Source organism: Phocoena sinus, chromosome 9, assembly GCF_008692025.1.
Source record: "Phocoena sinus isolate mPhoSin1 chromosome 9, mPhoSin1.pri, whole genome shotgun sequence".
Lineage (NCBI taxonomy): Eukaryota > Metazoa > Chordata > Mammalia > Artiodactyla > Phocoenidae > Phocoena > Phocoena sinus.
This window is the reverse complement of record NC_045771.1, coordinates 28,344,252-28,358,204: the sequence shown is the minus strand read 5'-3', so window position 1 is coordinate 28,358,204 and position 13,953 is coordinate 28,344,252. Positions and strand designations below refer to the sequence as shown.

At 36.7% G+C, this 13,953-nt stretch overlaps 1 protein-coding gene across 11 annotated transcripts in view; it reads right to left on the bottom strand.

The window, feature by feature from the left end:
* CADPS2 (calcium dependent secretion activator 2) overlaps positions 1–13,953 on the bottom strand; it is a 494,346-nt gene that overhangs the window by 186,732 nt on the left and 293,661 nt on the right. For all 11 annotated transcript variants that reach the window (XM_032643104.1, XM_032643102.1, XM_032643096.1 and 8 more), the window contains exon 9: positions 11,663–11,729. In XM_032643104.1, coding sequence (XP_032498995.1) covers positions 11,663–11,729 — 67 coding nt within the window. The remainder of the gene's footprint in view (positions 1–11,662; positions 11,730–13,953) is intronic.

Here is a 13,953-nt window from a genome sequence, read left to right as displayed (position 1 = left end):
TTATTCATGAACAACTTCTTGGATGTATACTACTTCTCAAGTCACACAATTTCCCATCAAATTACATATACTGTAGATATACTCTATTTCCCATCAAATAGAGTATATCTACAGTATATCTCTGTAGATATACTCTATTAAGTTCAGTAGTTGAGTGTTAAGGAAATACGAGGCAACATACACATCTTTTTTTGTGTGTGTGTGTGTGGTACATGGGCCTCTCACTGTTGTGGCCTCTCCCGTTGCGGAGCACAGGCTCCGGACGCGCAGGCTCAGCGGCCATGGCTCACGGGCCCAGCCACTCTGCGGCATGTGGGATCTTCCCGGACTGGGGCACGAACCCGTGTCCCCTGCATCAGCAGGCGGACTCTCAACCACTGTGCCACCAGGGAAGCCCTGTACACATTTTTAACTGCAGAGAAGTGTGATAGAGTGATAAAAAATTTTTGATGCATAATACTTATTTCCTAAGAATAAAATTCCGTTGGGGAACAGCCGTGGAAATAAGAATTCAAGGAGAAAAAGCTAATAGTATACAATTTGCAATGGTTACAGGTGCATATAAAATCACAACAGCATGTAAATTCTATTGAGCATTTTTACGATTAATTTAATGGTTTTATTTTAGAATCTGCATCCGTTGCAACTATTTAAATTTATGATAAAAAGTTTACAGTGATCTATAGTTGTAAAAAATTTAATTTAAGGGACATACTAGGAAAACAGTTTGAAGACTGATGTGAGTGCTCCTGCCTAACTGGTCTTTTTTTAGGAAGACACATCCGGTCCTTCCTTGATACCTTTTAGAAATGTGAGAATTAGTCTTTCATTCCTTACTAGTCAGAATGGTAAGTAACGGGCTGTAGTTTCATGTACATCTACAATTTTTATTATCTTCTTCCATGTTCTTATGGGTCGTTTTTCCCCTGTTATTCATTCATTCATTCAACAAATACTTACTGAATACCTACAGTGTATTTTTCTAGGCCTTGAGGATACAACAATGTCCCCAGCACCAGAATCAGAAAAAAAAAATTAGAAAAATAAAATCAATCTCACATAGTGAGGTGGAGAAGACTGAATTACAAATAAACAAGGAGATACCTACAACAATTTTGGGTGGTGAATTGCTTTGAAGAAAAATAAAGCAGAGTAAAGAGTATGTCATTGAAGGGAGTCTAATTTTGATAATGTGGCCAGCAAAGGGCTCTCTGAAGACAATCGTATTTCAATATTGGAAGCATTTCAATCGGAAGTGAAGGGGGATAAGCCAGGCTTAACAAATGAGTCTGCCATTTCAAATCCAAGTCCCAGTTTCATATCCCCCTCAATTGCTTAACCTTATTCTTTCCAACTTATCTTTGACAAGACTCTGGACAAATTACTTTAAGCCCTGTATAGTTCAGTTTGATTTTCTGTAAAACAGAGACAACAATGACTCATGTTATAAAGGGCTTTGAGAGAACTGGAGATACTGACATAGAGCACCTAGCACAATGCTTGCCTGTTATGCAGTGGTCTCCCAATAAATCAAATCCAACTGTCAGGGAACCATCAACCTTCTCTCTATGCTTTTGTGTCTTCCTAGAGTCATTTCACTGTGGGTTAGAGATGCAGTTTGTTCTGCAACAGGTGTGAAGATACCTGACTGACTTGGGGATTGACCCGATTTGGGGGCTGTATGCTTCCGTGCTGGGAATGACTAAGGACTGTTGACTTTCACGCCTCAGTCTTCTGCTTTCCAGCCTCACTTGGTTCTCTCCCCCTTTAGCTTTCTATTTCTCCCCAGTCTCATGCGCTGTTTCTTTCCATTAAGCAGACAGTGACTATGTTACTGAAGATACCTGTTGAATGAATACGTAAATGAACAAGAAACTGAGGGAGAAGAAAAATTGGAGATGCTTTTAAATGTAGTTTTAGATATTAGTCCCTCCATTTCTAATGGACATTATCTTGAATACATATTTCAATGTATATTTAAAAAAATTATTCTCTTAAAACAATAAAGATTAATCTCTAAAGCTCTTTATATAAATCACATTCGTGTTGTCACACATGAAACAATCCAGAATTAATATGCATAACGCACCTAAAGTGCTAAAAATGTGCTTGCTATTTAAGATCTAGCCTTAAAAACTACCCGCCAAAAGGCTACTTGCTTTTTTAAGTCAGTGTAAAAGGCTTACATCAACGTTGCTCTTTTCTTTATATAACCTGAAGTACAGGTTCAGTTGCTGTTTTCTGCTTTACGTATTGTATTTCTAGCTACCTTTAAATAATACAATTATCTCTTAACATGATGGATATGTTTAAGTACCAATTTCAAAATCTTTAGAGATACCAAGAAAAAAACCCAAAGCCAAGAGACCTCCAGCTTTAGAGAGATCGCCTACTTTTGAAAGTCATGGTAATTTAAATGGTATTAAATATGTATTATTTTGTACTTCTTTTAATATTTTGTTTACTCTAATATCTCAAAAGTCCCCTAACAGTCCTGGAGTCTATCACAGATAATTGGGCCCAGAGTTTTAATGAAGAGTACAGATGGAAGAGTAACAAAACACCAACGACCAACGAAGCTGTCACTGACAATCAGGAAATCGGACCCAGGAGACAACTGAAAAAAGTGCAGTTTGGCTTTCGAATACTCTGGCTCAGGAAGCAACTAACTACGAACACTATCCTTTTGACTCATTGGCTCCTGGTTGCGCTTCCATAAAATGATGCTGTGTTTTATGCGTTTGATTCCTCTAACGTCCCCAAGCACCTTCACTTTTGCCCATCTCTTTTGCAAGGTCATGCTAAATCACATTCCAGAGGCAAACCCTACAATGAACCTGTAGGATATACTCAAGTGAATCCTTCAGAATAGTGTCAACACCTTGTAGCTACCCGTTTGCTCGCCAGTATCCAGAGTGAGGGTAAACTGGAGGAGTTGCACTCTGAACGAAAAGAACTGTCAATATCAGTTGGCACTAACAGTTAATGTATGCTGCTGAAGGATAAGCTACAGGGGCCAGGGGTTTACCATGCTCCCCATGCTTCCAGCTGAAGGCAGTCTTGCAGCCTCCACTCTGCTCCATCTTCGCATACCAGGGAGTTAGACAGAAACAGGTGGTCTGACCTATTCTGATCTAGCATTTGTTTTCATGTATAAGCTTACTTATAAGCTTATATACTATAATTGCAATTGAAAATCCATTCAGTGGAGAGACAGAGCAATGATAAACATTCAATATCCTTAACCCAATCCACTCTTAATAACTCCATAAAGAATGGATTTGTTGAGAATTGGGGGATATAAACAGACTTTAATCTGAGGACAGCATTAAATCAGGTTTTGGCATCATTACCTCTGATGGGGCACCTGAGTTGCTGAGGTCCCACGAGGTACCTGCATCTGGTCTGGGAAACCTCCCATTTTATTTTCAATTGCCAACCTGTTTAACACCTGTCTGTGTCCACACGTGTAACCGCTAACGGTGAGTTCTTAGACACCACAGCATTCAGGTTTGTGTGTTGTATGCCTACCGCAGGGATCATGTTAACAGCTGGCAGCTTAGCAACTGTCACCGTCTAATTTCAGTAAAGATTAAGGCTTAAAAATCCTTAGCTGGGAATGTTCTTGGCAGAGGCCAAAGGTGCTGCTAGAGTTATTTAAAAAAAAAAAAAAAATCCCAGAGCTTAATTTAATCAAGGAAAATGAATATATCTTCAAGATCATGATGGATTTGAAGGAAATATATATTTACTGTCTTGACCAAATGGAATAAAAATGATTTAGCAATCAGTGCATAAATTAGAAAGAGGAAAGGCAGTCTTTTTAAAACAATGCTCAGACCGATTCACATATACTCTTTTATTGAACAAATATTTCGGCAGTTTCTACTCACAGTAGATTATAAGAAAACAAGGTCCTTGTTTTCATGGAGCATATATTCTAGAAGGGGTAAAGAGATAATTAAAAAATAGATATATAAGGATGACAACTCTGATTAGAGAAAAAATGCTCTGAAAAATATAAAACAGGGTAATGTGACAGGGAGTCACTGTAGATTGGGTGGGTAAAAAAGACCTATTTAAGGTGACATTTGACCTGATACCTAAGTGGGTAGGTAGAATGAGCCAGTCACAGAGGAAATATAAGCAGTAGAAAAACTGTTCGGAATTTCTTTAGATGCATTTAGGGGTAGCCAAGCAACAACTGAGTGGAAGAAAGGTAGGGAGACTTAATTCAAAGGCATATTTGCATAGAAATCACACTTTAGAAATAAACTCATATTATCATATATTTGAGAGGGGGGCTGGTGACTTGGAGGTGCTAAACTCCAGCTCTTGGCACTGCGATTAATCTGGGCGCAGGGCATTACAAGTCACGGTGCAGCTCAGACACAGGCAGGGACTCGTGAAAGAGGAAGCTAGAGGCCACAATATGTACAATATATAGGACCTTCTCTAGGCTAGAGTCAGAGGTTATTCTAAGTGTAATGGGAAGTCATGGAGGGATTTAGACAGAAAATTGGCAAAATCTGAGTTATGCTTCAAGTAGATTATTCTGGCAATGTGAAGAATGGATTGTAAAGAGAATGGTAGAAAGTAGAAGCAGAGAGAACAGCTGGGATTCTATTGTGAAAATCCATGTGAAGATAATAGTGGTTTCAACTAGAACAGGAGCAGAGAAGATGGAAAGAATTGAATGTAAGCAGGATACTGTTCTGGCTGTAGATAAAACAGTATTTTCTGACTGACACTGGGGGCAATGAAAAAAGAGTCATCAAAGACGACACCAACGTTTTGGTTCAAGTATGCCCAAATATAAGTCAGTTTCTATGTTCCATATAGAGGTTTGAGAAGGAACCCAAATTAAAGGTGAGATATTAATTTATCTTACATTTACCAAGTCTTAATTATATGGCAGGAACACTACACATGTATGTGTAAAGATATATATGCATACGAATGCATGCATATACATAAAGATACACACATACAGCATTTTAAAGCTGAGTCTTATAAAACAAAAAATTTAAGCCCATTAAAATTTAATTCAGATAAAGGATATTGTCACAATATTGCACATTCCTCATTCATAGGGCCTTTGCTCTTTCATATAGATATGAGCTAGAAAAGAAGAGAAATAGACATTTCTTTGCAATCTAAACATGAAAATAACACAAATTTTAAGGGAACACAGGGTATACGCGAAAGAGGAATTTTTGCATTGCGATCATATCCCGATCTGTATGAGATACTCCTTACCAAATTCAGCCCTACTCGCACTCTACTTTCTTTTACAGTTTTAGCTCTTGAGACATAGGTAAATGATATTTTAGAACCATTTTGAAGAGTAAATGCATTAGTTCGTTAATGCCCAAAGGTAAATTGTATAAATTAATATGGCCATTTTCTTGTTTTTGGTTCTTTTTCTTTTGGCTATGGAAAACTCAATTATCACAAAGCAAAAGTTATCTTAAAAATGAAACTTAAAAAACTTCTTTTCCTCTGAGATTTTGTTCCAAATAAGCTCCACAACCAAAAGAATTTTCAAGTTTCTTTCATACGTGCATTTTGAAAGATAATACGTGCAACTTGACACATAATGACCATTAACTATAAAAAAAAGACAAATTAAAAAAAAAGTTTTGGTGAGTATTTAAGCATTCATGAGTCAGCTAGAGCTTTATAAATCTTACTTCATATTATAGGTATCTATGCCTTTGGCCCAGCAACTTCATTTCTATAGGAATACTCCCAATACACCTAAAGATTATGCATCTATATTGATTCCAGCATTATTTGTTGATTAAAAAAAAGGAACTTAAATGTCTCAAAGAGGGGAATTGTTATATAAATTATCTTAATCTACACTATGGGATCCAATCGTCCATTAAAAAGAATAAAACAGATTTTAAAATACTGATATGGTAACTTTATGATATATTTTAAAAGAAGATGTGGTACATATATACAATGGAATATTACTCAGTCATAAAAAAAGAATGAAATTGGGTCATTTGTAGAGATGTGGATGGACATAGAGTCTGTCATACAAAGTGAAGGAAGTCAGAAAGAGAAAAACAAATATCGTATATTAACACATATATGTGTAATCTAGAAAAATGGTACAGATGAACCTATTTGCAGGGCAGCAATAGAGAAGACGCAGACATAGAGAACGGATGTGTGGACACAGGGGATGAAGGGGGTGGTGGGATGAATTGGGAGATCAAGTTTGACATAAATACACTACTTTGTGTAAAACAGACAGCTAGTGGGAACTTGCAGTATAGCACAGGAAGCTCAGCTCAGTGCTCTGTGATGACCTAGATGGGTGGGATAGGGCGTGCGGTGGGAGGGAGGGGATATATGTATACACATAACTGATTCACTTCGTTGTACAGCAGAAACTAACACAATACTGTAAAGCAATTATACTCCAGTAAAAAAAATAGGAGGATCAAAACAATTCACAAATGTATCAATACTTGGAATGATTCCATTAGGGTTGGATTAGACTGAAACAAGTTTAAAAGGTCAAACTACTAGCAATGGTTATCTGGCTATTGGGGGGGAAGACTGGAATAAGGTGGCCGTGCTGGTAGGGGTGCTGAAGAGGGCCTTTCATTCGCTGCCATAAATACTTGTGTATGGTTTGGTTTTATCCTATACTGAGTATGTCTTGGGTTTGTACATTTTAAATCAGTTTAAAACATGAAGCCAGAGAGCCACTACCCTATGACTTTCTTGACTTGACAGCAGCTTATTTATTCACTTTGCATTACTATAAGCAAACATCAGCTTATGTCCTAAGACTAAACCTAGACCATATAATTTCCTGCAGTTAGTGGCATCTCAGAACTGTGACAGTAGCCTGCTGCAGTGCTTCTCCAGGTGTGCTGAATATTTCAGATATCAGTAGGCTGGGGCAGCCACTTCTTTAAGTTTAGAGCAGATTTTGATGGCATGTCACTAACAGAGTGGTTCTCGTATGTTTGCAGCATGTAATGATCACTCAGTGGCATGGCTGACTGTTTATATCCTGTGCCAACTCAGCTGATGTGTAATTAACATTATGTCTTGATAGCCTGCTGTTGTTTGCAGCAACTTCAAGTCATGATTCTGACACATTGACAACAAGCAGTGAACACTCTGATACAGGGCCAAAACAACATAGATGTCTATCTTCTTCAGTTTCCAGGCATGTCATACGGTAAGTGGCCTTCATGAGCATGGGACTCTTTATGCCATCAGTCACTGGCCATTTCTTTAATGGAGTAACACTGTTTTGTACTTCGTGAAATGAATGATCCACGGTGATTATTCGTTTTTTCTGTTTGTCTTCAGATCAATTGTAGTTGTGTGCATTAATTTGATCATGGCACCGTGACAGAGGAAATAAGAGCTTAGCCTCTAGAGACTGACAGAACTGTATTAATCACTTGACGCTACCACTTACTAACTGTATAATTCTGGACAAATTATATAACCTCTTTGTACATCAATTTAATCTGTACAGTGGAGATAATACCTACCCTCAAATAAACCTTATTCTGAAGAGTAAAAGAGATAATGTAGTAAAAGTGCACCCCATAAATGCCTGCCACATTTGCATAATAAATATTAGATTAAATATAGCAATAATTGTATTAATAGGTGAGTGATTCAGGAATTTTTACATTACCACAGAATATGCAATATCTGGGGGCATACAGTTTTTTGAATAGGCATTAGCTGAATACAGAATTATGAAATAATTCAGTTTGGTTAAATCATAAATACAAGTATAGAATTTTGAAGCTACTGAATGGTTTATTATAATGAACTAAAACATATTAGTGTCATAAGTACTTTATGCCAATGATATCCTCCAAATGTAATACTAAAACACTGAATAAGCATAACAAACACATATAAGTTTAATACAAACACATGTAAGTTTTTAAGAGTTCAAACATATTCCTCAAAATCACTGTTCTTTCAGTTTGGCTTGAACCAAAATTTACCTTCATGAAAAACAAATGCAGCCTCTTAGATACATGAAAGATCTAATTACTACTGTCACTATACTGGCTTCAGAATCTAAATGGGGTCCAAAACTAATCTTACTTAGAAGCTAAATAAACACCCCACATTGATAAGTAATTCATTTTCCCATTTTCAACTCTGATTTAAATGTTTATACAAGAGTCTTTGAAAAGTCTCTTCACCTCAACAGCTCTGCAAGTGTTCCCTTTGAACAATGACTTTGCAGCTGACCAAACCCGACTCTCAATCAATTTTTATGAGTACAAATTCTTGGGCTGATGGCTAGATCTCCAGCTGTATCACTCATATAATACACACTCACAAGTGGTGATGAGATTCACATTATCACCAGAGCACCATTCTGACGATGGCGGCAGCAGACACAGCAGGGGTATACTGTCCTCTCCGAAAATGACTCCTTCACCTTTTAATAGTGCAGCCTGCAGGTATAGATCTACGAACTATTTGCCAATAGAATGAGAGCTATCTTTAAAAATACTGATAAAACTACCTGGCTCTTCCCAATGAGGCCTTCTTGCTCAATCTCCATACATACCCATCTTGATTTTGAAGTGGGTACATTCAATTTGTCTTCCCATTACATTTGGAATTGAAAGGAAGATTCAATTGTATTTAAAACTTCAAAAAGTTGCCAGACTACTGGCGTGTAAATCTCAAAACACTTGGGCATGGGATTCTTTGTGTGAGTACACGTACTTACATATATTTGTGTAAAGATACAATGCTTAAATATGACCTCAAATTTTAAAATGATACCTCAGGTAGAATAAATCTGAATTCATGATAGTTTGGTGGTGTTTCTCCTAAATTTTAATTACGGGGTATAGAGGTTTACCTCCTTTGGTTTAAACTGAACTTTGCCTTTAAAATGTTAAACATATTTTTGTTACGTGGAGAACTTTCTAGCTCTCCAAAGACATGGTTAATGTTCCTAAAAGACATACCAATTAATGATCTCAAAAGTATTCAACTTCCTTCTTTCATTTCTGAACTCTCTTATGGGGTGATAAAGTATACGTGGTTGTTTTATAACTTGATTCTTGTGATCATATGCCAGAAAATAAGGTAAGAAGCAAAGGATTACCTTGAACTTTACCTGGCCAGAAGCATGAGGTGTCCATCTGACCTCTCAAAACTGATCTACTAAGGCCGAGTTTTCATATTAAAACAGTCAGTATATAAGAAGCTCTTTAGCCTACTGTCACTTCACTGGATCTCTATACAACAAACACTCTCTGATTCGTTCTTAAAAAAAATCATGAATATGATCCAGCAATCACATTCCTTGGCATTTACCCAAAGGAGCTGGAAAGTTATGTCTATACAAAAACCTGCACACAAACGTGTATAGCAGCTCAATTCATAATTGCCAAAATTTGGAAGCAACCAAGATGTCCTTCGGCAGATGAATAAATAAACCGTGATTCATCCAGACAATGGAATATTATTTAGTGCTAAAAAGAAATGAGCTTTTAAGCTATGAAAAAACATGGAAAAACCTTAAATGCAAATTCGTAAGTGAAAGAAGCTAATCTGAAAAGGCTACATATTGCATGATTCCAACTCTATGACTTTCTGGAAATGGCAAAACTATGGTAAAAAGATCAAGGGTTGCCAAAGGTGGAGGGGAAGATGAATAGGCAGAAGACAGAGGATTTTCAAGGCAGTGAAAATGCTTTGTATGATGTTACAATAATGAATAGTATGTTTGTCCAAATACACAGAGGTAAAACACCAAAAGTGAACCCTAATAAAAACTACGGACTTTTGATGAAGATGATGTGTCAACGTAGGTTCATCCTTGGTAACAAATGTACCATTCTGGTGAGTGAGGTTGACAGTGGAGGAGCCTATGTCTGGGGACAGAGGATATATAGGAAATCTCTGTACCTTCCCTTAAATTTTGTTGTGAACCTAAAACTGCTCTAAAAAAACCATATCGACTAAAAGGTATGACATGTTGAACATCTGTGGTTACTGGGCGACACTCTCATGTGCTCTCATACATATTTCCACCAGTTAAACTCTAGGCTTGCTAAGAGTCAGTAGGGTTTGCTTATTAGGCCAATAACATCAGCTACTGAACTTATGGGATGGGAACTTATGAGATTCTATGTAAATGAATGACATATGACTATGAAAAAGAAGCTGCACTTCCTACAAAAAATCAGTTGAATGCTTGGAAAGATTTGACAAAGACAAGTCACTAACACAAACTTGTCAAATTAGATGTGGGTGAGACATCTATAACTGGAGAAAGACCTGCACTCCAACTGCCTGGTAAATGCATTTCAATTCTTGTGCCAATGTCAAGAAATTAAACCTGGAAACCAAAGAAGATGGCTTATAGGTGTGGTTTTTGGAGGAGGATCACTGAGAACTCCCAACAGGGAGCCCTTTCTCAAAGCAAATGCTTGGGGTTTATATCAAAAGATCGTCAGTGTGTGCGCGCACATGTGTGTGCATCTTTTATTAAACTCGTTGACCAAGTATTGGTTCTATTTACATAAGAAAAAGTCACACTTTACCCAGGGGAAAAAAAGCACTTTTGATGAAAAGGTTATACTTTTCATGAAGTTACCATGCTATTATGGCACATCGATAAAATAATTTTATCCAGCAGTTGACAGATGGCTTTATTTCTGGAAGACAGCGAATAATTTTCTTTCCTTGGAATTTCACCATGTTAATCTGATCTGGGCTATTTAAACTACTTACGTGTGAATAGGAATTGATGAGATTTTACAGACTGTTTTGTGTTAAGGATCCCAAGAGAGCTTCTCTTTTCATATATATTCATTGGGAACAAAACAGCTTGGATTTATCATGAAATGGAATGACTACTACTCACATTTATTCTTTAATGTAACTTTAACTAAATGAGTATATTCCATGAGCAAAGGTCATCCATGATTCAAAAACCAAACCAAAACAAAAAAGAGTCAACTGAAGGGTACATTCCAATATCCTGTCTACATTCAGAATCCTATCACAAACAAATCTACCAGTCAAGGTAATTTAAAGACCTGTACATGTGAATAAGTGATATATATGGTACATTTTTATAAAAATGCATGTTTCTATGTATTAAGTTTTATCTATGAACTATCGAACAATGCAGTGACTCTCAACATATGCTCTTGGGATCCCGGAGCTCTTCAAGATCCTTTCAGGGACTTGGGAAGTCAAAACCATTTTTCTAACAATATTCAAACATCTTTGCCTGTTTCACACTTACTCTCTCAAGAGCGTATAGCGGAGTTTTCCAGAGGCTAAATTTCACCTGAGATTGCAACAGATTGAAGGCAGAAGCTGATGTGAAAATGCAGCTGCATTCTACTTTATTAAGCCAGAATATTAAAGAGGGGTACAAAAGCATAAAGTAATGCCACTTATATCACTAAAATGTTTGGCCTGAAAAATAGTTATTTTAAATAAAAAGGTTATTTGCGTTGGCATATAATGGACTTACCAATTTTATTTTAAAATGAATTAAAATATTTTTTTTAATTTCTCAGTTTTAATTTCTGATACAGTGAATATTGATAGATACAACCCACAAAAAATTTGAGAATGGCTTAGAGTGATTATGTTACAGGAAAAAAAATCTACTTACCTGAACAAGAACAAAGTAACGCTTTTTCCATCTTTTCCAAACCTTCTGTCCAAGGGCATACAGATATCTGGTAAGAAAAACAAGTAAAAGAATACTTTACATGAATAATGGTGTGGTTCCACGTTATCGTATTTCTTCCATAGGTATTCATTCTTGCAACGAGCCTGCTAAAGGCAAAGTTTAGTTCATTTGGAATCTGTGACAGCACGCAGCTTCTGTGTTACAAAATGACTGAGCCTGTTATAAGGCTTTTGAAAGGGAATTGATTTATGTGGCTTGTCAATTGTCAGTTCTTCCCACAAATTCAGCGAAGTTGGAGTTAGAAAGGATAATCAAAGAAGCAGTAGGAATTTTATTCTTATACATATTTCTTAGGAGAGACAAAGGCTACGAATTGACGCTATAGTACCAAATGTTTCAGCTCTCAGATGACCGGGGCTGAGGAGTGTGGCCTCGCAGGGAGCTGGCTGCAGAGTCCAGAACCCATGGAGAAGGGTCGCTGTTCAGCTGAGTGTTCCCGAGATGTGCCCGCACCAATCTCAGTTTCCATTTCCTCAACTATCAAATGAAAGGACTAGATGTGATGATTTCTGAGGTCCCTGCCAGCTCCATAATTTGGAGATTTGCCTGACTTATGCAAGCTTCTTACTGCAAATTTTCCTAACTATGAAATTTAGATAATAATGAAGATGACACTGTATAATTTAACACAGTTTCAACCAAGGCTTTTGTTTAACTTTGTTAGTAACCTAAATTGAAATGATTCAAGTAGTCAATCATTGGAGAAGAGAACTTTTGTTCTTACCGAATATACAGATGTAAGCTTAAGTATCAAGGAGGAAAGAGAAGAAATTAAAAATTAATCAGGTATGAGTGTGTCATGGAGAGCTATTTAAAATTATACCACATACCTCCTACAAAAGTGGGAAACATTGTTAGAAGTTTAAAATATGACAAATAGAGAGCTAATTTTTAAATTAAGACTTTTCAGTATTTTATCACAATCCCTTTTTCTAATGTGGAGGTTTAACACTGCTGAGGCTATTCAAACTAACTTAATTTATAAACAATTCTGAGTGATTTAAAAAATAACTAATAGTTTGTTTAGGGGCCTAAAGTCTTCAGACTTTCTCTCAATTTTTAAAACTGAAATCTTAGCTTGAATTTTTAGTTTCTGTCTTATGAAAATAATTTTCTTTTGTAAAACAAAACAAACATACTCTTTGCCCCCTTTTGAAAAAAATATGGGATATTAGCTAAGGTGTGCTGAAATGATGGGATTTCTTATTCACTGCTAGTGGAGTGTAACATAAGACCACCTTCCTGTAGGATAACATGGCAGTATATAGAAACGGTCTCCACCTCTTCATCATGGAATTAGGGAAATAATTAGATACATACACAAAGATGTATGCTACATGGATACTTAGAACAGCGTTATTTATATTATGAAAAAGGTGACAACTTAAATGTCCAACAGTAGGTGAATGTTTAATAAATGCTAGAAAATGCATAGAAATACTATGTCACTGAAAAAATATTTTTGAGAAAATAACATAAAGAAAATTTCATCGCATAATATTATGGGAAAAGAGCAGATTCAAAACTATTGATACATAAATACTTAGTGATTTGAAATTTGTAAAAAAAAAATACAAAATAGATATTCCAAAATTTTAGTAATGGTGCCTTTGAGTGGTGGGATTATGGAAGATTTGAGTTGCCTTCTTTATTCCCCGTGTTTCTAAATTTTCTGAATAAAAACATACAAACAAACATGGGCTTACTAAAAGTTGACATAAATCCTAGGCTCTTGCCTAGAAAGCATCACCCCAAACTGCCCAAATTAATTATATATTTTCTTTCTCTCAGACACATCAGCTAGCTGAAGGGTTTGGCAAACTTCTATCACAATACCCTTGATGACCTATCGTCTGCGCTTGTGGATGTAATGCGAATGCATTTAGAGTCTATCAGAAACATCTACCGCTACTGTTCTCATCTGTTCACTATCTCCTCCTGAGGGCCCCTTGAAACCCTTTGCCCCATCTTTGCTCTAGCCTCTAATTTCTCTTCTATGGTGCCAGTGATAGGTGTTTAGTTGCTCTCTTTCTGTCTTCCCTATGTAATTTCCCTCTGCTGAAAGGCATACACCCAAGCTCCTATTACAGGGTTAACAGCAATGACCTCAGGAGCTATACACTGTGGACACGACAGATGCTCTCTGTACAAGTTCACTAGCAAGGAGTGCACCAAATAGCTGCAGAGGAGCCAAGAGGGCACCTGGAATA